At 42.9% G+C, this 26,890-nt stretch overlaps 5 protein-coding genes across 5 annotated transcripts; 3 read left to right on the forward strand and 2 right to left on the reverse strand.

Annotated features, from left to right (window-relative positions):
• The first annotated feature begins 6,673 nt into the window (after positions 1-6,673).
• On the forward strand, positions 6,674-8,168 carry LOC128728864 (solute carrier family 52, riboflavin transporter, member 3-A). The gene is made up of 2 exons (XM_053822513.1): positions 6,674-7,813; positions 7,884-8,168. The coding sequence occupies exons 1-2, from the start codon at positions 6,674-6,676 to the stop codon at positions 8,076-8,078; spliced, it is 1,335 nt and encodes a 444-aa protein (XP_053678488.1). The 3' UTR covers positions 8,079-8,168.
• Positions 8,169-9,028: 860 nt separating this feature from the next.
• On the reverse strand, positions 9,029-10,994 carry LOC128728617 (serine protease easter-like). The gene is made up of 3 exons (XM_053822246.1): positions 10,937-10,994; positions 9,706-10,736; positions 9,029-9,124 (listed from the first exon to the last, which is right to left on the reverse strand). Exons 1-3 carry the CDS (start codon positions 10,992-10,994, stop codon positions 9,029-9,031), a joined length of 1,185 nt encoding a protein of 394 aa, XP_053678221.1.
• A 1,251-nt stretch (positions 10,995-12,245) lies between these two features.
• On the forward strand, positions 12,246-13,080 carry LOC128728619 (uncharacterized). The gene is made up of 3 exons (XM_053822249.1): positions 12,246-12,366; positions 12,432-12,538; positions 12,868-13,080. The coding sequence occupies exons 1-3, from the start codon at positions 12,246-12,248 to the stop codon at positions 13,078-13,080; spliced, it is 441 nt and encodes a 146-aa protein (XP_053678224.1).
• A 1,567-nt stretch (positions 13,081-14,647) lies between these two features.
• Positions 14,648-21,487, forward strand: LOC128728874 (NADP-dependent malic enzyme-like). The gene is made up of 3 exons (XM_053822524.1): positions 14,648-14,688; positions 15,970-16,351; positions 18,920-21,487. Exons 1-3 carry the CDS (start codon positions 14,648-14,650, stop codon positions 20,531-20,533), a joined length of 2,037 nt encoding a protein of 678 aa, XP_053678499.1. The 3' UTR covers positions 20,534-21,487.
• Positions 21,488-21,693: 206 nt separating this feature from the next.
• LOC128728719 (glutathione S-transferase theta-1-like) lies at positions 21,694-22,909 on the reverse strand. Its single transcript, XM_053822356.1, has 2 exons — positions 22,723-22,909; positions 21,694-22,648 (listed from the first exon to the last, which is right to left on the reverse strand). The coding sequence occupies exons 1-2, from the start codon at positions 22,838-22,840 to the stop codon at positions 22,056-22,058; spliced, it is 711 nt and encodes a 236-aa protein (XP_053678331.1). The 5' UTR covers positions 22,841-22,909; the 3' UTR covers positions 21,694-22,055.
• Positions 22,910-26,890: the final 3,981 nt, after the last annotated feature.

The following is a 26,890-nucleotide window of genomic DNA, read 5'->3' on the forward strand; positions in this document are numbered from 1 at the left end:
ATAGCGTGGCTTAATTTTTGTGCCGTTTGGGTTGTTTCTCTAATGTTTCGCAATCATAAAAATACCAGATTCCATCCCGGCCACGTCATGAAAACGTTCCGCTTCTTTAGCCAGAAAAAGAGTTTACATGAGAATAATCATCCTAATAGGAATTGATTATGCAAAACAAAACGTAGTAGATTATTGGGGACGAAGAACTATATTGGCATTATATTAATTATTAAAAATACTTATGTAATGTTTAATGTTGAAATTTAAAGTGTTGTGTTGAAGTAATGTGTAAAGATTGATTTATTCCTACCGATTCTCCAATATTTCTCGATTTTGACAATCAAGAAAGGTAGAGATAAGAGATAGATAAGACATAGGAAACTGGTTGATAATGTGGATAAAGATAGACATTTAGATAAGCTTGTGTTGTAGCCAATAAAGGGTAAATCATTCTTTCTGTACAAATCATCAACAACTGCAGTCAACTATCGTTACATAATCGGCTCGCTTTTTTATTACAATACAGAGCGACTTCCATCAAGCAGGAATAGCATAATCTAGCTTCATGTTTATCTGTTGACATTTCTCTGCATCTTTAAAGTGCTTCTTGATTTTATTAAATTATTTTTAATTATATTATGGTAGTTCGATGAATTTGTTAATATTGTTAAATAACTGTAGTGGGTGTTAAAAATCGTTGTTATATAACTGTAGTGGGTGTTGTTAACCAAATTAAAATCGAGACTCGGGAATTAGTATGTCTTGAGCAATCTTTATTTACTTGATCGCTAAAACGATCTCCTGCTCCTCCGAGTGCTGATTTTGAAAAGAACTGCCAATCTCGCTGGCTGCTCGTCGGCCTGTTCCCTTTTCGACCTTTGCCCCCAAGTAACGACCTCTCTCGGTCAGTCGCTTCGGGCCTGCTCTCACCGAAGTCCAGTCCTTAACAGCGTCCCCTAGCGTATAGTCCTACTAAGCGGCGCAGAAGTGTTCACCTTGGTCCGGGTATCGCTTAGGTGACAGTGGGGAAACATCCATTTTAAATATTGATGATATTGTGTGTCTCTTCCGCAGTTTGGCAATACACATTGACCAGTTGATCACGAGTGGTATAATCAAGAGGAACCTGGCACAGAAGTTGGCGTTTTCGCTTAGAAGGATGCTGAAACAAACCCGACAAGAACAACGCCAACGACGACCGCCATCTTGGCGCTAAGAGTAATGACCTCTGCAACGACGACCACTGGCACCGTTTCAGAATCTATTATTGGTGCCCCACATTATTTTTTTATCATATCGATAGTCCCTAATGACTCCAAAACCAGCAATCCACAAAGAAGCCGAGAGAAGAATGGAAGAGACATGGCAAATGTTGCTTTTTTGTCCTTCGTTGACTCGCAAAAGGAACGACAAACCTTGGTAAGGGTTGTTTTATAAATCTAATTATTTTGAATGCAATATATTTTTACATGCTCATATATAATTTTTATGTTTCATAACGGAAATTCTTCTTTTCTGTTCTTTGTAGCTTATCCAGTTTAATTATAAAATAACTGTTAAATCCCATTATACGTTCAACCGTGCGATGTACACAGCAGCGGAATGCTTAAACGTTGGGAACTTTACCACGAGATGCGACTGTTGGACATCTATGAGTATCTATGGATAGCTGATTCATTCATATTTGATGGTAGCAATAGCAATAGCATTTGACAGTTAATATAACACATTTTATTTGGAAGTAAAATACATAGCACAATTGAAGAATTATACGAAATCAAAATTGCAATAGCATTTGGCAGTTAATACAACGCATTACAATTGGTAGTAAGACACATAGTATAAATATGCATTGTTGGAAGCTTTTCGGAGCTAGATAGTTGAAACTTAAATGATTTAATGCTGATTATACCGCTCTTTGCGATATCTGAAAAACCACCTGCCCTGTAAGCTGAAGTTAACTGTCTTATTACAACAGAAAATGCTTTAAATATGATGATGATTCGCTAATCTTTAATAAGTAATGGTGATTGACTTATTACATACCACCAGGAACTAATTAATAGTATGATAAAGACACATGAACTATACAAATTGCATTAAAACAAATCACTAGTTGGAATAATCACAAATTCTTATGAGTAACATAGATTACAAACTTTTGGGATACATGTTAAAAACATTCAAACTATTTGTGCTATTGCTTCAAGGACACACACAACATTGAACTGTGAAAATTAAACATAATATTGCTTTTTTATGAAACAAAAAAAAGCTTTGAAAGTATTACACCAGTAAATTATAATTCCTCAAAATATGAAAATGTTTGATGTTGCAGTTCGTATTTATCAATCATGTTCATATTTAGCAAGCATGAATAATATGGTCTCAGAACATAAAAAATAAGATTGTGATACACTATCGGAAACCAACCGATAATGCGATAAAAAAACACGTAAACTACAGAGAGAAGAAAAAAAAGAAAACTCAGAAAAGAAATTTTAAAATTTGAAAAGTGCCTCAGCATAAAATAGCATATCTTATTTCATCTACGAATTGAAATAAGATATACTTTTTTTTTCTTCAAAGGCCATATTAGAAAATAACATACTTTGAATAAATACACATAATGGCAAATAAATGTATATTTTCAGACTATAATGATATAAGCTTCTGGATAAATTTTTCATTCATATTTGACGGAATTTAGTGTTTTTCTATAAGCGGTTGCGCTGCAGCAAATTAGAAATCATGGAGCCGCCCAGTACCAATTGAAACATATTGTAATTATTTGAATAAATTATTCGGAATTAAAATTGCAATAGCATTTGACAGTTAGTATAACATATTACATTTGGCAGTAAATATAACACATTTTATTTGGAAGTAAAATACATAGCACAATTGAAGAATTATTCGGAATTTAAATTGCAATAGCATTTAGCAGTTAATATAACACATTACAACTGATTATACCGCTCTTTAGCAAGCATGAAAAATATGGTCTCAGAACATAAAAAATGAGATTGTGATACACTATCGGAAACTAACCGATAATACGATGAAAAACACGTACACTACAGAGAAAAGAAAAAAAAGAAAACTCAGAAAAGGAATTTTAAAATGTGAAAAGTTCCTCAGTAATCTACGAATTGAAATAAGATTTGTGTTTCCTTCTTGAAAGGCCATATTATAAAATACAAAACTTTAAATAAATACATATGATGGCCAATAAATATATATCTTCAATCTTTAACGGAGTAAACTTCAAGAAATTGACTACTATTGAGAATATTCACAAAGTGTACATCACAAATGTAGTTTTAGCTCCTCACAAAAATGGGTTAAGTGAATCTTGCGCTTCGATGCAATCGTTTTCACTATCAATCGCTTTGCCAACAGTGCAAATTACTATTGGATGATCCGTCAATTTGATTTAATGTCGCCATGGTTTCATTTGATCATGTTTCGCTATCCACAAATGCAAACCTTTTGCTATCCTCAAGTCATACATACGCAGCTTTCAGCGTTTCAGAAATTATGCAAAAAGTAGTTGATATGAATGTAGTAACTCATAGTTCCCAGTCGTTTGGCGTCAGCACCAATTGACAGCATCAGCTTGCATGCAATTTCGCGAGCAGTTCGGAGCAATTGCACGCTTTCTAAAAGCATATTATACAATTGCATTCCATCAGGTGATTTCAATTGCATTCCAATGTTTCGTTAAACGCTATGAAAACGCGAGAAAATGAAAGAAAATACCGGTGGCAAATAATGAGTAAAAAGGTTAGTATATTAACTAAAAACTTATTTTCTAACTAAGTATATATGTAACTTACTATTAATTTAAACTTGATATTTTAAATGAAAATGTATTTTGGCCCTCGTCCACCAGCATTGGTTTCTGATGCAATTTATCCTTAGTGGTATACAATCCAATATTGTAACTGCTTTTCACAGTGCACATGTCGATACATTCATTTTTAGAGTAAGCAAACTACAGGCTGGTTAGTTCACAAACATGTTATAAGCTCACTAATTCGAAAGATATAATTCTAAAAGTATTAGGTCATTAACATTTCAGATTTTAGGTATTCGATCGCTACTGTTATGTAATGTAATGGTAATCAAATGATATAGCAACGCTTCGAATAAACTAAATTATCATTGCCTATTACGAACATTGCATGAAAAAACGAATTGTTTTATTATGTTTTATGTAATAGTAGTATCATGAAATTTAAATAATTGCTATGGTCGTTTTTCTATTGTATTCTTTGCATCTAATCAATGTAATGTATGTTAAGTTATGTTTTTTTAATACATTCCATTTGAACTATATTCGTAAATTCGAGTGGAATAATTTACATTATCGTCTCTCAAGGTTTATAGTCTAATTACCACTTTATAACCATCCGTTGTACGCCAAATCGTCACAGTTCTCTTCCTCTTTGGCCCGAAGGGGTCGAGGTTAACATTTTATGTTGAATGTGCATATTGATTTTTACAGCATGGACATTAATGTAGCACAGCTCAAATGGATTGTACCCAAATTAATCCATCAATGATAATCAATCAATGTGACATTAATGATAAGGATAGAAATATCGCTAAAAACAAATTATCTAAAATAATCCTATGCATTGTTTCGGTTGTGGTATAAACATTTTGAATCAACGCAGTCCCGCCGGCTAACAAAGCCTCTTTAAAGTAAACAAAGAAAAACAAAAAACGTACATAAAAATTTAAAAAATATAAATAATTTAAAACCTTTTTTGTAGAGTAAAAACAACCTTTTTTTTTATCGAGCATTTTTTTATATTTAAACTAGAAATCGTTCTACCTGATATATTAAGGGTTTTTATAAAATAGGCACCTAATCAGGTGTGCCTCAGTAAGCGTTAGTTTACATTACCAACAACAATCGTTTGTTGAACAGAACTTGTTTGCTCTTAAAACAAGCTAAGTAATAAAATCCAACAATCTCTACGATTGGATACAAGCATGATTTCGTTGCTGCCCTAGCTTTTCTGAGCGGAATATCACTAGCCTGTTCCATATCACATTCTTCCTATGCAACCCTCTGTGCTTTTGTTGATGATGAATTTGACTAAAATAATGCTTGCATTAGAAACCATTTCATTGTTAGTTTTCCATGTTTAGTACGTTTTTACACTCATTAAAAATTCTCAAAGCTGACGCGTGTAAACTAATAATCTCGCTCTATCGGCATTAAACGTCGATAGATAAAAGAAAACATGAGTGGTAATGGCAATTGAAACCATTTGAAGATGTTTGATCACGTTTTGTGCTGTAACAAGCTCAACTCCTGGCAGAATGAAAATGAACAATGACTGTTAGTCTGCCTTTATACTGGCACTTTACACACTACCGGTTTCATATCTAGCGCATTCGATTGTCACTGTGTGAAGCCGTGATCGAAACTCAACCCGAAATTCTCAAGCAAGGGTATTTTGTTCCCATAACAAACCGAAAGAGATATGGCCCAATTCGATTATACTACATTGTGCCAGTATACAGGTACTACGGGCGGCATTACCGGCGTTAACTAAGCGCGGTTTGTGGTGCTGATAAGATATACGAGTTTCTCCTGGACGACAGATCGAAAAACAAAACAAAGCAATCTCCGTAAATATTGTGCAACAATCATTAATGCATGGCATTGACGCTTGGAATGTGTAATTATAATATAAAACGTCTTTATCGTGATGCGATGTACTGCGATAATGTCACCGCTTATCACCAATTTGAACCAAACAAGCTTTTCGAATTGTTTCCATACTTAATTCGCCGTCTTAAACACTTTCGCTGAGGGAGTTTGGAGCGCCGCTGAACACCACCTCGTACCGATAAGAAAAGCTTACGAACGGCATACAGCGACCACGCGGGTATGCTGCTCAGCCGCCGCGGTAGACGACAATGTTTCACTGCTCTCGCATACCAGCAAAAGAGAGCATTCTCCCAGGGTCGCACCCCAGCGCCGAGGGTTGCGAAAAGACGTCTCTAGACGTACACAGCAGCGCGCAACATTTGAAGCCAATGCTTGGACTCGCACCGCGTGCTCGGACCGGGCGATAAGAATTGCATTGATCGAGCAATTAGTCAGTCATCAATAGGAACTGCTCCGGAGCGGATATACTTTCAATTGTGGCCCCCAATTGTGCTGGACAGAGGGCAGAGAACGTGGGTGTTTTCTTTGGTGGAGCATCACTCGTCTCCGGTGGAACGACTCGACCTGTAGCGGCCAATTTTGGGGAAAACCCTTCAGCACAGTCAGTCGTGCGCGACCGATTGCCAATCCGTCTTTACAGTGGCGAGGGGTGGGGGAAGGGGGAGGTGGAAAGTAGACCACCGGTAGTGTTTGTCAGACATCCAAGACGTCCTTGCACCGTCGCATGTATGTCGGAAGTCATCGTGAAATCCCGCACGCAGGTTAATACCTTTGTTGAAAAAAGCACCCAAATGTGACTGATCCGTAAGGGGTTTCTATTCGATTGGCAGATTGTTTGCTTCAACTGTGTGTCTGGCCAAGCTTACTGGGTTGTTTACTTACCGTCACGATTAGTGCCAGCAGACTGCTTCGTGCGAACAAAGAGAGTGCACTGAGGCAGCACCGTATCTAGTGAACGAACGCAAATAACTCCACCATAAGCTTTGGAAGATGAAGAACAAGCTGTACCTGATGTGTGGCATCCGTAGCGATCGCCGGTTGGTTGTGGATCTTTTGGCTATCCTGTTCGGGGTCGGGTCCTGGCTCGGCATCAACTCCGTGTACGTACAGCTGCCACTCCTCGTGGGGAGCGCTCCAGAAGGCTGGAACCTACCATCCTACCTAGTGGTCATCATCCAGCTCGGTAATATAGGACCGATCTTGTACACCGCCGCATTGCGCTGGAAGTCCTTCCGTGACTCGTACCTCATTATGGGCCTACTTCTGCTGGGTTCGTGCGCTGCCATGGTCACGGCCTTCATCTACGATCAAACGGTGCACGTATTCGACGCAGATCGCTCGGTTCCGTTGTTCATCACCGTGTTTGCCCTCTCACTGGTTGGCTGCACCAGCTCCGTGTTGTTTATGCCGTACATGGGGCGATTCAAGGATATCTACCTGATCACCTACCTCATCGGTGAGGGTTTTAGTGGTTTCGTGCCAAGCATCGTTGCACTCATCCAGGGTGTCGGTGGCAATGGCGAATGCCGGTTAGTGGATGGTACCGATCCGGCTGAACCACCGAAGTACGAAAGCTACACGCCACCACCACGTTTTGGAACCCGTCCGTACTTCATCATATCCTCCGCCATCCTAGCGGTGAGCCTGATAGCGTTCGTACTACTTGATCGATTGGGTGTTTGTCGCGGTGAGTACGCAGCTGTCACGATCGGTAATGGGAACAACTACGCCTACAACGCGAGTAGCTCTCGTGAAGAGGATTGCAAGACCCCAACGGAGATGGTAGACGACACCGAACGTCAAGAACCTTCATCGCTCGTAAGACGCAACTATCTGCTGTTGATGCTGCTCATCAGCGTCATGTGTCTGTTTGGAAACGGCTTCTTTCCCAGCGTCCAGTCGTACTCCTGTCTACCATATGGGAACGTTGCCTACCATCTAACGGTAACGCTGAGTAGTATGGCAAATCCAGCCGCCTGTTTCTTAGCGTTTTTCTTGCCAAAGAACTCCGTGCGGTCGATAGTGGCCCTCTCAAGTCTGCTGGTGCCGTTTGCTGCTTATGCGCTCACTACAGCCATCACTAGTCCGGATCCACCGTTAATGCACAACGTGCTGGGTGACATCTTCGTGGTAAGTAGAAACCCCCAGACACTCGTCGAACAGGACACCCTAATAATGCAAATGCTCTTCGTCCATTCAGGTGGCATGCTGGACGATAATGGTCGGGCTCGTTAGCTACGTTCGACTGGTCATCACCACCTTGCTACGCTGCGAGGGTGGCCAAACGTTGGTCTGGGTTGGAGTTGCGTCTCAGCTTGGCTCCCTGGTTGGATCGATACTGTCCTTTACGTTGGTCAACTTCACAGATACTTTCCAGCAGTACTATCCATGCTAGCGTACCTCGACTGATATTTTGGTATGGCATTATTATTTAGACACGCGCCAAGAGATCTTTATGTATTTATCCCTTTCCTACCAGTCGCGAAGTCGGCGAAACATTTATTATTATTATTTAGTTTTTTTCCTTCGTGATACGATTTGATAACATAATAAAGTTTAATCAAATTCAGAGACGTTTTATAAACACTCATGCGGCGCTACTGCAACATTGTTGCCAGCAGCTCACATCAAACAAAGCAACGAAATTCAGAGAAGAAAGAACGATTACTTCGCGAATGATCTGACAGATAATGGAAAGTACTAAAAATCTGGGAACCAGGGCACGTACGGCAATTATCCATTGATTATACACAGGTCATCATAGGGCATCGGGTATACAATATTACCCCTTATCACAACTGCACGGGTGACGGCTCATGATCCTCCATTCGCTTTTTTTTTGTAACAAGTGACCAAAGCCAGAATCAGTTATTTGATAATCAATTGAGTGTTTTAATTTTTTTGGTAAAAATACAATAAAAAAGAACCTAATACTAGTATTTTGTCAGCGCTCTTAAGATTACCTTTGAGATGTGACGGTTTATTCTGGAACAAGTTGCTTTTGTTCGTTGTCAGCGTTCCGTTTCTATGCGGAAATTGCGATCATTTCTTATGATAGTGTCAAGTGCTTACAATATTGTACATTTGTTTTTTGGCATTTTTGTTACGTTTGTTTTTTTGGCATTTTTCCCCAAGTATCTGAAGCTAGAGAGATACAATGTGCCGATATATGCGACACAGCGTAAGCACAGAGTTCAAGGTGTATAGGCTTATGAAAGCATAGAGCAGCTCTAAAACGAAATAATATAAATTCATCCTTAAGTAATAATTTTCTTCGAAAACCGGGCCATGAGTGCGTCGTCATTCGTTGTCGCTTTCAAGCCACTAGTATTGTATTTAACAATCTCATTCGCTGATAGCTTTGATTACGGCTGATATCCATTTACGCAAACCGCCAACTCGTACGTATATGCTTGGAACGTTTGCCCCGTCGACAATGGTCTGAAAAATGCATGCAGAGAGGCGAAAAAATCGTTAGATTGGAGATCGTTTGTACGTCAATCCGTCCCTGCGTGTACTCATGTCCCTGGCTTACGAGTCTCATGCATGACTGAGGTGACATTGAAATGAACATGGTACCATTAACATAGACCATTTGAATATGCATCTACGTAGATAATTTCCACCTATTACAGCGCCCAATTATACATTGGCTAAGGCTTGAAGCTTTAATGTGGTACCACGATCATTGATTTCAAAGGCATCTTCAATCCAACAACCACTTATGTTGAGGAGCCACAATAGGCCACAAAAAGGCGTGCTTTAAACAAACACCCCATGACCACAAAGCGGTTTCCGATCGATGGCAATGAACCAACCACCGGAACTGCACCACAAATGACCCATTTACAGTGTCATTTACATTTCACGACCTCTATCGGGGTTGAGGTTGGAACGAAAATTGCAAATGAAACCCCCCAATATGCCATCACCTCAACGGTATCGGCAAGCTGATAAAGCGATCGAACCTCCGAGGTCTGCAACTAGCGTGTCACCTAGCGAAAAGGCATACCCATACCTACCTCAGTAAATACATATGAGCTCAGCCCAACCACGTGATATTTGCCCCGCATGTTAGCCACGGCAGGACCTCCGAGCGATCCGGTGCAGTTGTCAGTGGTGGACTTCTTCGCGCAGAAGCTCTTCACCGGCAGACGGGCTCCGTACGGTTGCAGAAGATCATTACAGCTGTCAGGGCTGAGCAGCTCAATAGGTTCCAGCCAGCTGCTAACAACCCTACCGTTGCCTTGTCCGGTTCCTTGCTGCCGTTTGCACACATGTGACGCTAGCTTGAAGCTCTCCAACCGATAGTCCTCCTGAGGCATGCAGATAGGCCTCACCGAATCGCTGAACTCCTGCACACCTCCATTCGCTAGACGAATCAATGCCACATCCTTTGTGTCATGCAGGAAGATCATGTCAATCGGGATCCGCAGCGTGTTAGCTTGAGCTCGCCTTCCGGCACCGATTATCCATGTGACATTACTCTGACGGCGCGTTGGGACATCACCCAACCGAACGGCGGTAACTACCCAAGATGGGTGAGAGTTGTGCACACTGGACACAGTCGTCAGGACGTGCTGTCGGTCAATCAGGACACCCTTGCTGAGCGTTCGTTTACGACCTGCACCCGGCGGAGGACCGGCATGTTCCAGCACGGCAATCCAGGGAAACCCATCGGATCCAGGTGCTAAAGTTCCACACTCTATGTCTGGCGTTGGCGCCTCAGACACCTCCTCTAACTCTGGTGCTGTCGTTTCATACATCTCTTCTATGTCCAACGTTGGTGCTTCCGACATTGCTTCTGTGACCGGTTGATCGACGTTCGTTGATTGTTGGGTCGTGGACTCGATGACTGGCTTTTCCGACCAGCTTGAAGTACGCTGTTCAGCACCCTTAGGCCGACCGTTTGGGCCTACCGGAACCTTCTCCCAGAGTAGCAGCTCGTTTCGGGGATTGAAACGGCTGCGTAGAAATATCGGAAACATGGTCGTCGAGAAGCCATCATTAGCGTCCAACTGAGGACGTGCTTCACTGGAACTAGCTGAAAGAAAAACGGCAACACCACGTCACGTACCGGTCGGTTCGAGTGTTTGTAAACAGCTTCCGGTTGTGTGTGAATAGAGGACTGTTCTCTGACGCTGTCATATGAGCCTAACTTCTGCCCGTTGCAAGTAAAGATGCTGCCACATGCGCGTGAAATAAATTGCGTTTCTTTTTTTTTCAATCGAGCCCCCAGGTGGCGTTACTAACCTAACGAAAGGAAAACACACAGCAGCAAACCGCCATGTAGAGGACGGAGTGTTTTCATCACCTCACCGCGTATGTTGACGTCGTTCACCGAGGGTAGTGTAGCTGGCACTGGGCTGGAGGCGACGTCAACCAAAAGTGTGCACCCGTTCGTGGTTCTCCGGTTGTTGATAAAGGCTCGACAGGCTCGTCAGGAACGCGTGATTAGATGCCGTACCGTGTAATCGCTGTCTCGGGTGTCTGCGTGCTTGGTATGAGGCGCATTAGAGCTGACCACTGTGACCTAGAAACTTTGTTAAACCGTGCCGTGGTGCGGTTTGATAGTGCTAGTTCCTGAGTGCCATCCTTAGCATCTCTAGCGCGTCTACAAGTCTTAACCCAAAAGCACCCATTAGTATACTTTCTTTATTTCAGATGACAGAATGCAGATATGCTTTTAGCAAATACGGTCTTATTGAGGAACGAGACAAAAGACCTGATATGTAACAAAAATAAAACATAAAAACTCTTCAACATCCTTCAACAAAGCTCCTTAAATGGTAATGAATGAAGATCAGCTACTGTAATTTTAATTCTCTCGTGATTATTTGTTGTAAAAAAGTTCTATTTGTTCTATTTGTGATTTTTATCGAAATCACCATAAAGGTGCAAAAATATATATTTCATACAATTCTTCTGAACTGATGGAGATTTTCGCAAGAGCTGCGTGTATTCCGGGAAAGCTAAAAATATTTTTTTTTATCATCCTCTTCGAAGATGCCACGAGCTGCTGTGTCGAAGTTAGTGCCAACATAATTCACAGCCACTAAAGAGAATTAATCTACCATCAGAGCTAATTAAAATGGTGATGATAGAAATGCATACAGAATTTTAGGAAACGATTCTTTTCAGTAACAATCAGCCCTTTTTTCCATTGAACTATCTCTTGCGTATTGTTTTCATTGTGAGCAAAAAGTTCTGCGAATTGAAATCACATCGAATGAAAGGCACAAACCTGACGTAACGCGCATTAATGTACACTGTATCGATCACACGAATAGCATGAGGTTGGTACAGCAAAGTGGACCCTGATCTAGCGTGTTTTGTGCCCGAGACGAGTGTCCGCCATCGTTGAGCATAGCACCTTAGCCCAGCATCAGAGAGCAAGCCCTCACCGTGACCTCGTGCTTCCCGGCTGGCTGATAATCCCGTGTGTAGCAGCAACATTAAGCTAAAACATTTAATGTTTGACCAGTATTGTGTCTAGTGTCATAACATAACGACAACGGTTGTAGCGATCGCTAGAAAAGCTGTAAAGTAACCAAAGGGCGCAATGACAACACGAACCTTTGATGTATTGTTCCTCCTGCTGGTTGGAGGTGTTCTAATAACCTCCAAAAACACACCGGAACTAGCACCTGCAAGCGACGTGCGCCAGATAGCGGTGGGAGACGGTATCGTGATCACGTGGCGGCAAAGCTCGAGCACGTGTGCTGATTTGAATTGTTTTTAATCCTAGACAGTTCGTCTGATTTTTGGAAATGCACTGAAACGGCCAAGCTGCTGTACATTGAGACGATGATCGTGGCGAAGGACGACTCGAGCCTCGTCAACGGAACAATAGTGGTGGGTTGATCGTGAGCTAGCGTGTCATCCTGATTAACGACGGAAAGGTCATACAAAAAACACACGTTTCAATCAATCATGCAGCTCCCTTTACGTTGCAGCGTACTTTCAAGGGCTACGGGGATTGTTTTACATTCACGTTAAAATTCAACATCTAGCGAGCGATGTTTCTGTTGCACGGATTCGTTGAAAGAAGGTTCACCTTCTCCGTTATAACCTTGATCATACTCCATTGCATACACATGATCTACTAAACATTAGTTAACAGCTGCAGCTTTTATCGATCCTGGACACTGCCAGGATAGCTTATCTCGACTACTGTATTTCAGATAAACGCTGCTGACCCAATGAGGCTAAAGTGTGTTCGAATCGTACCACAAACGAAGCTGGATCGGTTGGCGTTGGATGGTTATCAGTTCCTGGGACCGAATGCCGTTGAAATCACCTTGAGGGAGTCTCAGCACTCGCAATCGAAAGCCTTACACTACTCGGTGTTTCTATACGGCACAATTTTACCGAAAAAGTACAATAAAACAAGTTAAACAAATCATCACAAAGAGATTTGCTAGCTTTTTAGTTATTGTTTGAAGTAAGATGGGAAATACTGTTAGTAGTTCACATTCTAGGCTAAACTGATAACAATATCGAGAGGAACTATTAAATCTTTCGTAGTATTTTTTGTTTCGACCATTAACAATGGTTTTAAAGCATTCCACCTAGATTACGCGTATGACATGTTTTGTTTCACTATCAATCGGTGCTGGCGGGGTAAATTACGCTCAGCAGTAGCAAGTGGAAAATTGAGCTGTAAGAAAAACCCCCGATCTGCGCGCTTCACAGGGCAACATATTAGCAGCACCCAAGAAAAAGAGAGAAAAAGGAAATCGAGCCCGCCTCGAAGCGCTTGTGCAACACTTCACACCTGACGAATGACGAGAACTGCGCGAATACAGCCCGTGACTTTGACCGCCACATGTAAGCCCAATTTTCCCACCCTCCTGCACAGCGGCACTTCCGGGCGACGTTGGTAACCGACTCCTTCCCCCTCAAAACCCAAGCTGGCGTGAAGAAGATTTCGTATTTCGCATTATGGTGCTGCAGTATGATCCAACAACTGAACCAGTGGGGGGGGGGGGAGGAAGGAGGGAGGAGGGGGGTTGGAAAAGCACACTTTTCCATCATTTGCTTCCAGCGCTTTTGCAACGCGTTACGAAATGCGCGTCTGCGGGCGAGTTTTAATACAGGTAGAGTTGCAGGGAAGGTGGAAGGGGGCGGGGGGAAAAGCTCATGCGGTGGATTTCGTGGTTCACATGAGCCTCACACAGCTGGGTGATCGTGTTGACCCTTTTTCGTTTGCTTTTCGAAGCCAAATCCATCGAGCGTTGCGGGATTCGAGAGTCACTTGACTGTCTGAAACTCCTACAGAAGTTAGCGAGAAGTCAACACGACTGCATAAACGATCGTTCGCGAATGGGCAAGCCTTAGATCGCGCGTTCTAAGCTAAACTGAAACGCTTGAAATGCAGGCTGAAGGGAATTTCGTCAGCCCAAGGGCATCCCAACACAGGACACAGCCAACGTGTTCGATTTGAAAAAGGGTTTTGCTTCTCCCCCTCATGCCCCTTACACCTTACATAAGACGGAAGACGTAAGAAACAAACATGCGCCCTTTTTTTTTTATTTCACGCTAAAAGTCGCCCGGTCACCGCCGGTCAAGCGAGGTGAAGCGGTTCAGACCTGGTAAAGCAATAATAAAAAAATGAGAGCAAAAAGCCCTACCAAACCGATCACTAACGCCGCTCATGATGATCCGCAGAGCTGACACCGGGGTGGAAATTTGTTTTCACTTCGGGCTTATCACCTTGCTTTGCTAAACCCGGCTGATCGGCGAGTAATCAGCTGATTTTAAGTATCGTATGCAATAAATTAGGAACGAAACGTGCGATCGAGCACAGTGCAGTGGAACCGCTGGTCGGGAGTAGATTTCGCGCCGATAGTTCGAGTGCGTGCACCTGTGTGTGTGTGTGTGGTGGAGGAGCAGCTGCGTCAGTGTGTTTGCCAGCGATCGATCAGGAGAGTATCACCTCACAAGATAGAGGAACAAACGGCCATGGCAACAAGCGTGTTCAACGGGTACGCGTTAATGAAAAGGTAAGCTGCCAGGTGTAGGGCTTAACAAAAACAGGGTGCCCACTACACAAGGCGGGAGAGGTTGTGGGAGGGGGAAGCTGAAGTGTGGAAAAGCTCAAAAGAAAAACAGCTGCAAGAGCAAGCGTTACATGACGACCGAAAGTCGTCGGTGTTTCGGTTGCGCCAATCATCGGTTCAGTGTTCGATGGACTTGCGGAAGAGAAGAGAAAGAGAGAGAGAGAGAAGGGGGGAAAAGTGGTCGAAAAAAAAATTGCACAATAACCCGGTAACCGCACTCGGTGGAGCGGCGTGGAGCAAAACATCATTCGCGGAAAATCTGTGCAGCAAAACACAAACGCCCTTTTAAATTGGCACCAATCATGAAGCGAACGCGTGCATTGCAAACACACACACTGTGACAGAACGCAACCGGCCAGCTGGAACGAATTCAAATCTCAACCGAAAAAATGACGCTTTTCCGTTTGCTTTCCGGTTGCAAAAAAAAAAAAGTGCACAATAAAAGCTGCACACAACGGCTGGCGCGAAAGATGGTGCAATTGCGTAAGCCGTGGACAGCAGCAATACCATAACAAAAGGCGTCACACTCTCCCCTGCCACCACCGCCCTTCCACCCCACCGGGGGACATGTGAAGCGGAAAGACAAATCTTCTTCCCAACGCCCCCTTCCAGGGCCAAGAGATTGATGACAGGTGATGATAAGGAAGAAGAGAGGAAGGGGGACATTTGGCGAGAATCACTGATCCAGAAGTGACAAGTCACGGTATCGTCTTCCCCCTTTCCCACCCACCCAAAGGGTGGTCCGCCTCGCTCATTTGCTATTCAATTGTCCATCGTTTGGCGCGGTTTTTGGGGTGCGGTGGAAACGAGGCGGCTGCAGAAGCGCGCAACCGCGCGGAAATCATCTGATTGCCGGGTAGGTGGTAGTGGTGCCGGCCAAATGCTTGCGAATGGTGTCGTACTATCGGCCGATAACTGTCTGGCGCGTACTGCACATGATCACGGCCAGCCAGTAAGGGTGCCTTCTACTGGGTTGTTTTGGGGGGAATTAAAAAATAGCGGTGAAATTAAAAACAAACATTTCGTGTGGCGCATAATACGTGGAATGGTAGGACACAAACTACCTGTGGGTGATATTAAACGATAAAAAAAAACACACGTAACAATGGAAACAAAAAAAGGACTAAAAGGATTTAGGGTTTCGGGCAGTCCAATCGATCTAATTCACGCGTTATTTCTTGTTATTTTCTTTGTGGGGTTTTCTACGCTCACTCACGCCAACAGCGGCAGTAGATGCGCACCTGAAATGGATAGCAAATCGAAGCAGGCGAAGGAAAAACCGAGCACGCCGCCGCGGCCCCGTGCAGTCGGTAATGATCTGCAAAGCGTGAAACAGCGACAACCGCAGCGACAGCAGGAGCCCACCCGGGTGTTGGACCGCACCGAAGCAAACCAAGAGCCGAATTTATCGCAACCTGCAGCAGCTGGCAGCAGCGGAGGCGGTGACACCACAACAACAGTAGCAGCAGCAACACCAACAACAAGCAACACCATGAGTGCATCGTTCAACCGTGACCGCCTTGGACAATGGCCCACCGAAAGCGACAGCGACATCGCGGGGTCAATCGCTGGCTTCGATCGGCTCCGTCGCGGAAAGTTCAATAAGGTTCGTATCCGCTTTGGAGTCAGAACATACGCGACGGGTTTTTTTTTTGCGTTTGCGCGGGTGTACCGCGCGCGTGTGTGTGTATGTGTGTATGGGTGCGGTTTGGCCACCGTGCAGCTCGTGAAGTACCGCTGTGACGAAAATGCGCGCTGTCATCGTTTGTTTTTGTGCGATTGATGTCCTGCCAGTTGTCACCATTTGTTTACCTGTCGCATTGGGACCCAGGGCGTGCAAAATCAAAGGGAAAGAACCCTTTTTTTCCTACCACCCCCACGTGTCCTTTTCCGTGGGTTGCGACAGGGCTGTGGGCTAATGTGAACCATCCTGGCTGCTCACATCCTTCCATGGGTGAAACGGAAACCACCCGCCGAATGACCTCTCCGGACGGATAAAGGTCATACCAATGTTCGCACGGTTGCGATATGAATTGTTTTATCACCCAGCGAGACGTTTACAGTTTGTTGGAAAAGGGAGACGGTTTTAATGTGACCCGACCCAAATAACGCGCGGAACGTCCAATTTCGCGGTTGGCGGGTTTTTTTTTTCGTTGTTTTCCTTTTCACCACACACACCTCTCGTGCTTCCCCGCCTTGTGGTCAAGTGGAGCTCGATGAGTGGTTTGTTTGTGCTTGTTAAAAAGCCCCCCATCACCACCCCTCTTCCATCTGAAAGGGGCCAGAATGGTCTGTCCGCCGCGGTCGCGAGCGCGTGTCCTTTATTCGTCCGTTCTGTTTCCAATTACTGCCCGCGAGCGGGTAAGGTCACTGCAAGAAGCTCATTACCCAGGTGTCGTGGGTTTGCAAAGGGCTTGCTTTGCCAAGGAGGCAAGGGGGGAGAGAGAGAGAGAGAGCATCCGATTCTACACGACAGCACAGCTCCATCGGGGTTTTCTGACGTAAATTATTAAAGAATTCCCGCTGGCTAAGCGTGATAGAGGGGATGGTGGGGAATGGAAGGGTAGGGAGGGATGAGAGAGAGGAAAAAAACCAACGCGAGCTTGCATAAGGGATTTTACCCGCGCTATGACGAATGACGAATGTATTGAGGGGGCAAAAAAAGTGAAGCAAATACCCCCCTTCCCCATGCACCCTTCCATGGTGCTTTTATCTCTCGGTTGAGTGCTTCGAAAAAGGCTCGATCGATTTTTACTACCACCCCCCCCCCCCTGTCATCACCTCCCCCCACCGACCGTGCGCTGTCGAAATGACTCACCAAACCGTGTGCGATTGGCCCATGGAATCGCGAAACGACCCACCGAAAGCGATCACCACCACCCCAGGGTGCCCTTGGTGCCACCAACCCACCCACCACCCCAGCAACAGCTGATCCAGCCCACAGCGGAACGCGCAAAACCATCGGTGAAACGAAAACAGCCCACAAAACGCGTTCCGTCACGTGAATCGTGAAGCATAAAATACGCAACATGCCGCTACACGCACCCATGCGCCCACGGATTTTCATCTCGCGAAAGGCTCGGAAAGGGCTCTGTGGGGGGGGGGGGGGGAGAAGGGTGACCGTGAGACGTTGAGAAAAAATGCGGTCTACTTTGTGTCGTGGGGTTTTTATTGGGGCGGGTGAAAATAATAGCACTCTTTTGCGTTCGCGAAATCGCCATCTCGAGGCGGGATTTTTGCCCATCGAAATGGGGAACGGAATTGGCGGGGAGGGCTGGAGCTGATTTTTGAGCAAACCATTTTTATGGGAATGTGCTCTAAAGGTCGCAGAAATAAAAATTAACTCATAAACCAACCATTGAAGTATTTATAACACTCGTATTTAATTAACCTCATCGTTGAAATTCCACGCCCTGTGGATCCTTTTAAAAATCAAGCAATTACATTCAACTACAGGTATTTAAGCTTTCATTGGCTTTATGGGTTAGGAGGCAATTATAGGATCATTTTTTTCTAACAACCGCAAAGACCAGCGTTGCTGCAGGAACGGTCCATCTTTGATTCCATTTGATTTATTCGATTAGAATGTCAGAACAGAATTTTACTCCAATTTTGAAAGCTTTCTTGTGGTTTTATTCACCCAGTTAAAATTTCTCAACATGACTCACTTTTAACCTATGAAAAATTCCACATAAATTGGAAGAAGGACATCCAAAATCTCTTTTATTTCACCTCAAAATGTCACTTTACCAAAAATGTTTTCAGATTTCATTATTTGATTGGCATTCTAGCCTACTTTACAAACCTTTAGCTATATAATGCGCACTAAACCTTCTCAAAATCATGTTTCGTAACCACAGCAACGGGAATTCTGCTGACCTCGTAGCTAAGTTACCTTTACTCCGGCGCCTTAAAGTCTAGCATAACGCTTCACTAAGCTAGCCGATGAATTCGAACGTCTAGGAGAAGCTTATGCTGATGTATTAATCAGAATAAAAAATTACCCCATAGCTGCAGGCGGTCAAGAATCAGATGTGAAGGGAAGATACCCGGTCAGGTTACCTCAAAGTCACATATTACTCATCGAATTGCCCACCGGCGTGTTGTAGAATAAGTTCAAGACCACACAAAACCCAAAACAAAAAAAAATAAACTGAACCCTTTCTATTTGCAGGGCCTGTCCTTCAGCATCGAGGAACGTCAGGTGCTCGGTATCCACGGATTACTGCCTGCGGTGGTGCGTTCGGAGGACGATCAGGTCAAGCATTGCCTGGAGCTGCTGAATCACTACACGGAACCGCTGAATAAGTACATCTACCTGATGGGGCTGCTGGATCGCAACGAGCGGTTGTTTTACCGCGTGCTTGCGTCGAACATCGGCGAGATGATGCCACTGGTTTATACGCCCACGGTAGGGCTTGCCTGCCAGAAGTACAGTCTGGTGTTTCAGCAGCCACGTGGCCTGTACGTCACGATCAACGACAAGGGCCACGTGTACGAGGTGTTGAAGAACTGGCCGGAAAGCGACGTACGTGCGATCGTCGTGACGGATGGCGAGCGTATCCTGGGGCTGGGAGATCTCGGAGCGAATGGGATGGGCATTCCGGTGGGCAAGTTAGCGCTTTACACGGCACTGGCTGGGATTAAGCCAAGCCAGTGTCTGCCCGTGACGCTGGACGTTGGCACGAACACGCAGAGTATCCTGGATGATCCGCTGTATGTCGGTTTGCGGCATCGACGTGTCACCGGTGCGGCTTACGACGAGTTTGTGCAGGAATTTATGGAGGCCGCGGTGCGCCGGTTTGGGCGTAATTGTCTGATCCAGTTCGAGGACTTTGCGAACTCGAATGCGTTCCGGTTTTTGGACAAGTATCGGCATGATTACTGCACGTTTAACGACGACATCCAGGGTACGGCTTCGGTGGCCGTTGCTGGGTTGTTTGCCTCACTGCGCATCACGAAGACGAAGCTGTCGGACAACCGGGTGCTGTTCCAAGGTGCTGGTGAGGCCGCTCTCGGTATCGCGCAACTTTGCGTGATGGCGATGCGTAAAGATGGCCTCACGGAGGAGGAAGCCCGCCAGCGCATTTGGCTCGTCGATAGTAAGGGGTTGATTGTGAAGGATCGGCCAGCGGGAGGTATCAGTGGCCACAAGCACCATTTCGCGCATGAGCACGCCCCAGTTGACACGCTGCTCGAGGCGGTTCAGGAGCTAAAACCAACCATCCTTATCGGGGCGGCCGCCATCGCTGGCGCATTCACACCGGAAGTCCTGCGTACGATGGCGGCTCATAACGAGCGGCCGGTTATCTTTGCGCTCTCGAATCCAACGAGCAAGGCGGAATGTACCGCGGAACAGGCGTACGAGCATACGGACGGTCGGGCGGTTTTTGCGTCCGGATCACCTTTCGCACCGGTTCCGTACGGTGGCACCACGTTCTACCCGGGCCAGGGCAACAATTCGTACATCTTCCCGGGTGTGGCGTTGGGTGTGCTGTGCGCGGGCGCTTCTACCATCCCGGAGGATGTGTTTCTGCTGTCTGCCCAGCGGCTGGCCGAGATTGTGACGGATGAGGATTTGAACCGGGGCAGTCTCTATCCGCCGCTTGAGAACATTCAAGCGTGCTCGATTAAGATCGCGACACACATCATGGAGTACGCGTACGCTGAAGGGCTGGCCTGTACGCAACCGGAACCGGATGATAAGGAAGCGTTCGTGCGTGCACAGATGTACGATGCCAGCTATAAGTCGTCGGTGCCGCCGGTTTACGCCTGGCCGAAGCTGTAAAAGGCTAACCCTTTGCAACCGATTTCTCACGCCCATACCCCACCCCCTCCCGCAACCCATTACAACATGATTTGCCTTTTTCTCCCCAAATGTATCGCACGTGTCCTTTCGTTAGGAAGCTGTTATTACTGTCCCATTGTATTTGTTTCTATTGTTTTGCGTTCGTTCGGTGATAGAGGGAAAGAGGGCAAAAAGGGGGCGTTGTTTTTTGTTTTTTTTTTCTTTCTTTACTTGTGGTTTTTCTTTCTGTTGTTTTAATCGTAGCCAGATCAACGTGGAAATCTTTCAAGCTGTGTATAACACACAAAGGTTGACTTTAACGAGAGGAAACAAAGAGAGAGAGAGTTGATTCAAAATAAACTAAGCACTGCATGTGGTGGTAATATACGGTATTCTTCGTAAAAATGCTTGGAAAAACGTTTCTAAGAGGCTCGTATACGGAAGCTACGCATCAAACTCTACGTGTTAATATTTGTCGAGTCCAAAAAGCAAGCAAAAAAAAGCTGTCCAAATTGCACCAAATATAACCAGCTCCCTCTTTTGTAAATGTTTACCGAATTGAAAGTGATAATAAAAGTTGTAAAATAAATGGCCAATAATCTCTCTTTACACGTGATGCATGGCCGATAATTTTCACTCCACTATCGCATCTCGTACATGTTCCTTCATTAAAGCTTGCCGTTGTAAATGTTGATCTATGCTCAAACCATTCAACATCACCATACGCGCTTTGACCACCACCATAAAAAAGACCACTTAGGTCAATATATGCAGCACTGGTCATTCCCCTTATGTGGTAAAGGCTACATTCCAAATTTCCTGCAGCAGGGTCCAAACAATTCGTTTACAAGGGCAGTTTGTGGGTCAGCTTAACTAATTTGAGTCACCCATAGCGAAGCTAAACTTTTGAAAATGTAAGATAAATGGATAACTTAAAGTTCCAACTAATATTCTTCCGAAATAAAGAGGAAATAAAATTATATTCATAAAATGCGTAATATGTGCAACAATAGGGTAGACTTTTTGAAATAAAAAGAAAGAAAAAGATCAATTTATAAAATTTACGGTAAATATAATTTGCAACATTCGTTCTATTTCCATTTTCATTGAAATATTTAAACGATATTAATCAAATGAAATATAATAAATTTCACCCTAGGAAGACTTTTCTCCACCACCAGCTTAGTAAATTTCGCTTTGGATATTTACTGATTTTTTCACATAGGATATATTCTGCACCGTTTCATCAGCTACTCATAATTTGGTATATTTTGAATTATCATGCCATTGAATACTATTATTAACATATTGTTATTCTAACTATATTCCATGTAAATAAATTTTCACGATCTAGCGCAACGTCTTGATGATAAGACATGAGTTTGTGAAAAAAAAAACTCACCGAAAACAGATAGATTACACAATAGCATGATAAGCATAAAAAACAAGGCATTTAATTTCCATGGCAGCCCTTAGGAATTCGTTTGCCTGTTAACTTTGCGTGAAATGCTATTCTTGCATCCTATTCATCAACGTCCGGGACAACCGGCTTCGGAATGTGGTCCGGAGCCAAGCGATACACGAATTTGTGTGCCTCGTCGTAAAATGGATTGGTTCGTTCCCGTACGGTTTTCATCCAATTGCTAAGGACAGGTCGACCAACGCATGGATCATATCCTGCAATTTTGGCCTGCTCTATCTCGCAAGCTGCCGATAAATCAGCGATGCTGATTGTCTCACCGGTCAGAAACGGCTGATTGCCGTTGACCAACAACTGCTGCTCGAAAAAGTCCAGCCCACGATTGAGCCGCTCGAGCAAACGTCCGGATTTGCCAGCATCGACCTCCTTGCCCATCAGCGGGTTGAGCCATACGTGAAAGAAATATAGCGATACATCGGCCCTTAAGTTCAGATGCTGCCAGGAGAGGTACTCGTCGATCCGCGCCTGTCGAACCGTGTCGTTCGCAGGATACCAGTGTGGTTCCACGGTGTATTCCCGGCAAAGGTACCGGTAAATGGCAACGCTTTCTGCCAACCGGAAATCCTGCTCCACGATGCACGGTACCTTACCGAAGCGGTTGACGTTATTCCGATACTCGGCGGATTTCTGCTCGACTGAAAACGAGACGATATTATCAATGATAGAAGGCACACACCGTTCGAGGAAACAATCATTCAAAATTGCGTACATTTGCGCAATGCTACCGGACACGGCACGAAGGGTATCCTGTTTTTCGATAAGAAAATGTACAGCGCTCTTGATGGCTGCGACATGAAGTCATAGTACAGCTTAAGCCCACGGGACATTTTGCAAGATTAAAAGCGGGATCGCAGTTTGATGGATTTTATACACAGCAGGATGCGTTTACAGATTGATGTTTTCGTTCCGATTTAATAGCACATGCAGAAATGAACATATCACATAAAGTTAATTACAATGCTTCAAATGGTATGCACGAATCGTGTTGCATTTTGTGCCAAAATTTTGCGAATCGTCACAAGTCAAAGATGTGACTTTAAATTAATGGGTTCAAATTCCACTTGGTTCAAATCCGATAAGTACGGTTAACGACAGCTACTGTTGCTAAAATAAAGGGTTTTGTTGTATTTCTTCTGTGCAGAGATATTTGTATAGTATACCAATAGAGTAAAACATTTAAAAACATTAAAATAATGAAATATCGTTGAAATTTATCAAGATATTGGATTTGAAACAGGTTTGAGCTGTCAAAAATAAACATATGTAAATAAAGCCCGGTTTACGTAAAATGATTTAATAGCTGTGATAACAGATACTGATGTCTTTTCATTGACGTCCAAAGTGAGGCGAAATCATTTTTGAAACTTCTGTTGCTATTATCGTTTTGCTCTCTTTCTTCAAGCGTAAGATTCAATCAAATATTATAATATAAATATAAAAAATATAAATGATTTTCATTAAATACTTTATTTAGAAAACGACAGTCCTGGTTAAATTTCACATGCTGTTTAGTCTAGCGTTAAAGATCGTTCGGTTTCGAGCGGGAAATAATATTTTCACAAAAGATCTAATTGTAATCAGGGTAATACAAATCATACGACAGAAAAACGGTGTTTCTATCGATGTAGACCAAAAAATTATATTCCCCAACTTTTAGATTTAATTATGTTTAAATTTTTGGCATTCCAGGCTGTTTTCTACAGCAATAGCATTTGTAAGTAAATTGGCTTGTTTTTTACTTTGGTTGATTTTAGCAATATCAGATTTGTGTGATTCAAATATTTAGATATTGAAAACCAGGCTTGAAATGATAACGAAGATCGAACACATAAGTAATGTGTAAATATTTCAAGCAGCATTTACTCACGATACTTATCAATCCATGGGTGGTTGCGCTCTGTAACATGGTCTTATAAACGGTATGTGTCAAACAATAGGGAAGGCCTTTTAACTGCTCGTTCGTCCCTTGTATTTCATGGTAAATCAAAACGGGCATTTGAGCATCAGAAGCAGTTGCGCTTAAGTTACCCCTAACCTCTAAGTTTGTAGTGCTGTAAGTTCGTTGGAAGTAATATATCACGTAAGTTTATTAGATTTCCTCAAAAGATTTCCTTTTTTCGCAAATTTAGTTGAAATACTTCGTATTGCTGAGTTTTACACGATTCTGAAGGCTGTTTACGAGCATTTTGTATTAACGATAGGCATTGTAGCATATGTAGAGTGCATGTTATATGATGTGCGTAACGTATATCTATAAATATATATATATACATATATGAAGCAGTTTAATTAATGGTTTATGAATCGTAGAACCATTCATTGCAGCGGTTCTTTGAAAACGATGTTGAAGATACATTTGATTTTTGAAAAGTAACGTTCGTTGGCATGAAAGAGATAGATTTGTTTCAGGTTCATGGTGTTCTTGACGAAGTGTGAGCGGTAAAGAACTATCATTCGCCAAACGATAAGAATACTTGTATTTTAAAGAAGCGCTTCATTTATGAAGAAATGTTTGGTTTTATGAAGGAATGCTTTTATATTATTAAAATATAATGTACGTAAATCATTATCTAATATATTAATACGCCTTTTGCACACGCAAATCTTACATGCTTGGCGAAAAACATGAAAATCAAACGAACGAATTGCTGAACGAATTTCTTACATAACGTCCATAAACATTTTCTGAACACAGATCGAAATGACAATTCGATTACTGTTAAAAAATGGCTGCGGCATTATTTTCCCACCAAAGCTGATAGTATGGCGGATCCTATGCATCTGCTGCTCCTTAAGTGCGAGTGAGAACGAACGCTATGGTGGATTAACGGTCGCTTCCGTTTCTCATGATAGTTGGATGTCCCTTTAACACAAATTGTTACCTTTTCCATTCGGTTTTTTTATATTTATAACTTAAATAAGTGAGCAACTATTGGCTATTCTATGCATACATAATGTACCTTCTTAAAAATCTTTGACTTTAGTAAGGATATATCCTAGCACCTTACCCCAAAAAGCTGGATAAAAGTATCAATCACATAAAGATCAAATGATTGTATAAACATGATTCTATTGTTCTTGTAATGCAATTTTGTTCGCCTTTCGATAAATTTTAATGGCTCGGTAAATCCTTACATTCGCATCTGGTTTCCTTAAGGCAGATGTTTCTTCTTTTTTTCTTTCAACGCCATTTTCCCATCAAGATTTTGCTCTTCTTTTGCCATCTTTTGGTCTGAACTTTCGACGGTAGAAACACCCTCGTACATTTTTGGCGAGCGATGCACGGCTTTCGTTAAACCTTTGCAGCATCGGCTGAAACACAATAAGCCTTCAAAGGAAGGGTCTTTAAGTCTGTTGCACTCGTTACCACCACTACAGTTACGCGTGCGTTCTTCACGTCGAGTATGATATATCACACATATCGAAGCCTACTGCTTTTACAACAAGGATCGTTTTAAGAGTTGCGCTGATTAAAGTCGTTTGGTGTAAAAGGTCCTGCCGTAGTGTGGTGTTTTGTCAGGAATTTAATGGCATAATTTTACAGCGTGAAATTGAATTATTAACGTGTATGGACCTTTAAATCTGTGATATAAGGATACGACGCAGATCAAATTATTCCATCGCTGAATGTACGCATCAATCAAATTATCACGATCAACGAACTGCGGATATGTTTGCCAAAATGTCAGCCCACATATCGTACATGTTTGGGATGGAATAAGCACAAAGAACGTTACCAGTGCCTGCTGACAATCTGTCCTGCAGAAAGGATCGCGCGTTAATACGTCTTCTAACATATCCTTTTGCGGCCATTGCAGATGCTGAAGTTCCGGCGACGTTTCCTGTAATGATTGCATGTCTCTTTGCCTAACTTGGTTGTCAATTTCGTGCCTTTTCGCGGCTGTTGATATCCTACTGAGTTTATGAGAATAAGCAAATGATGTAGTTTTCGCGTGTGTATTTATATTCAGTGAACGATTTTGTTTCGTGCGAAAACCACAGCCACTAAAGTGACGAGACGTGTTTTTGAGCCTCTTTGTCATCTCTGTTATAAGAAACAGTGGCCCCATCATATTCTCGTTCTGTTGGCTTTGCCGGCCCGAAAGCGTTAAGAAATAGTTGGATTTATTGATGATTCCAGCACAAAATAAGTTCAAAATTGCTGCCCTGAATCCAGCTTCGAGCATCATACATGAGGCATGGTAAATAAGCATTTAGAAGAGAGAGTATATTAGCATAGATGAATAAAGCAGATTAGAATAAACGTTAGGTGTACACACGCTTATATGGTACATTGTTTTGGGCATTCTAAAATAAGGTAAATATATATATAGATTAAAAAAAGTGCTTAGCATGTTGGATCTAACTCTTACACATTTGTTTGTTTCAATAATAGTAATTATTTATATTTGAATTTCTAATAACTATACTTGAATTGTTATATAACCACCGTCCGTAGAGTTTGGAGATTTAACAGAGAGTACCGATAATGAAACTGTTGTAATTTATTTTTGATTATGTTTATACATAGCATTCTTCGTATAATATTCTATACTTGCTTGTCACATGCTTTCCTATATTTGCTGGGTTTTATGTTTATTGTTTATTTTATTATGTGATTGTGCTTTTTGCCGCAGTAAATTTGCTTCTATGGGTTATTCTCTGTCTTACCCATTTAAAAAACATGAAACGCTAATAATTCATTTAATAGTTGTAAGTTTAAAAATCATTATGCGTGAATAAATTATGCGTGAGATTTTTGAGTGATAACCGATAGTGGGTAACCAAATACACATTTTTTTATAAATATAGCTCAATTGCTCATGGGATTGTTGTTAATAACAATCATTGAATTAAAACTCGCTTTTATTTCTCAA

The sequence above is a fragment of the Anopheles nili genome, chromosome X, assembly GCF_943737925.1.
Source record: "Anopheles nili chromosome X, idAnoNiliSN_F5_01, whole genome shotgun sequence".
Taxonomy (NCBI): domain Eukaryota; kingdom Metazoa; phylum Arthropoda; class Insecta; order Diptera; family Culicidae; genus Anopheles; species Anopheles nili.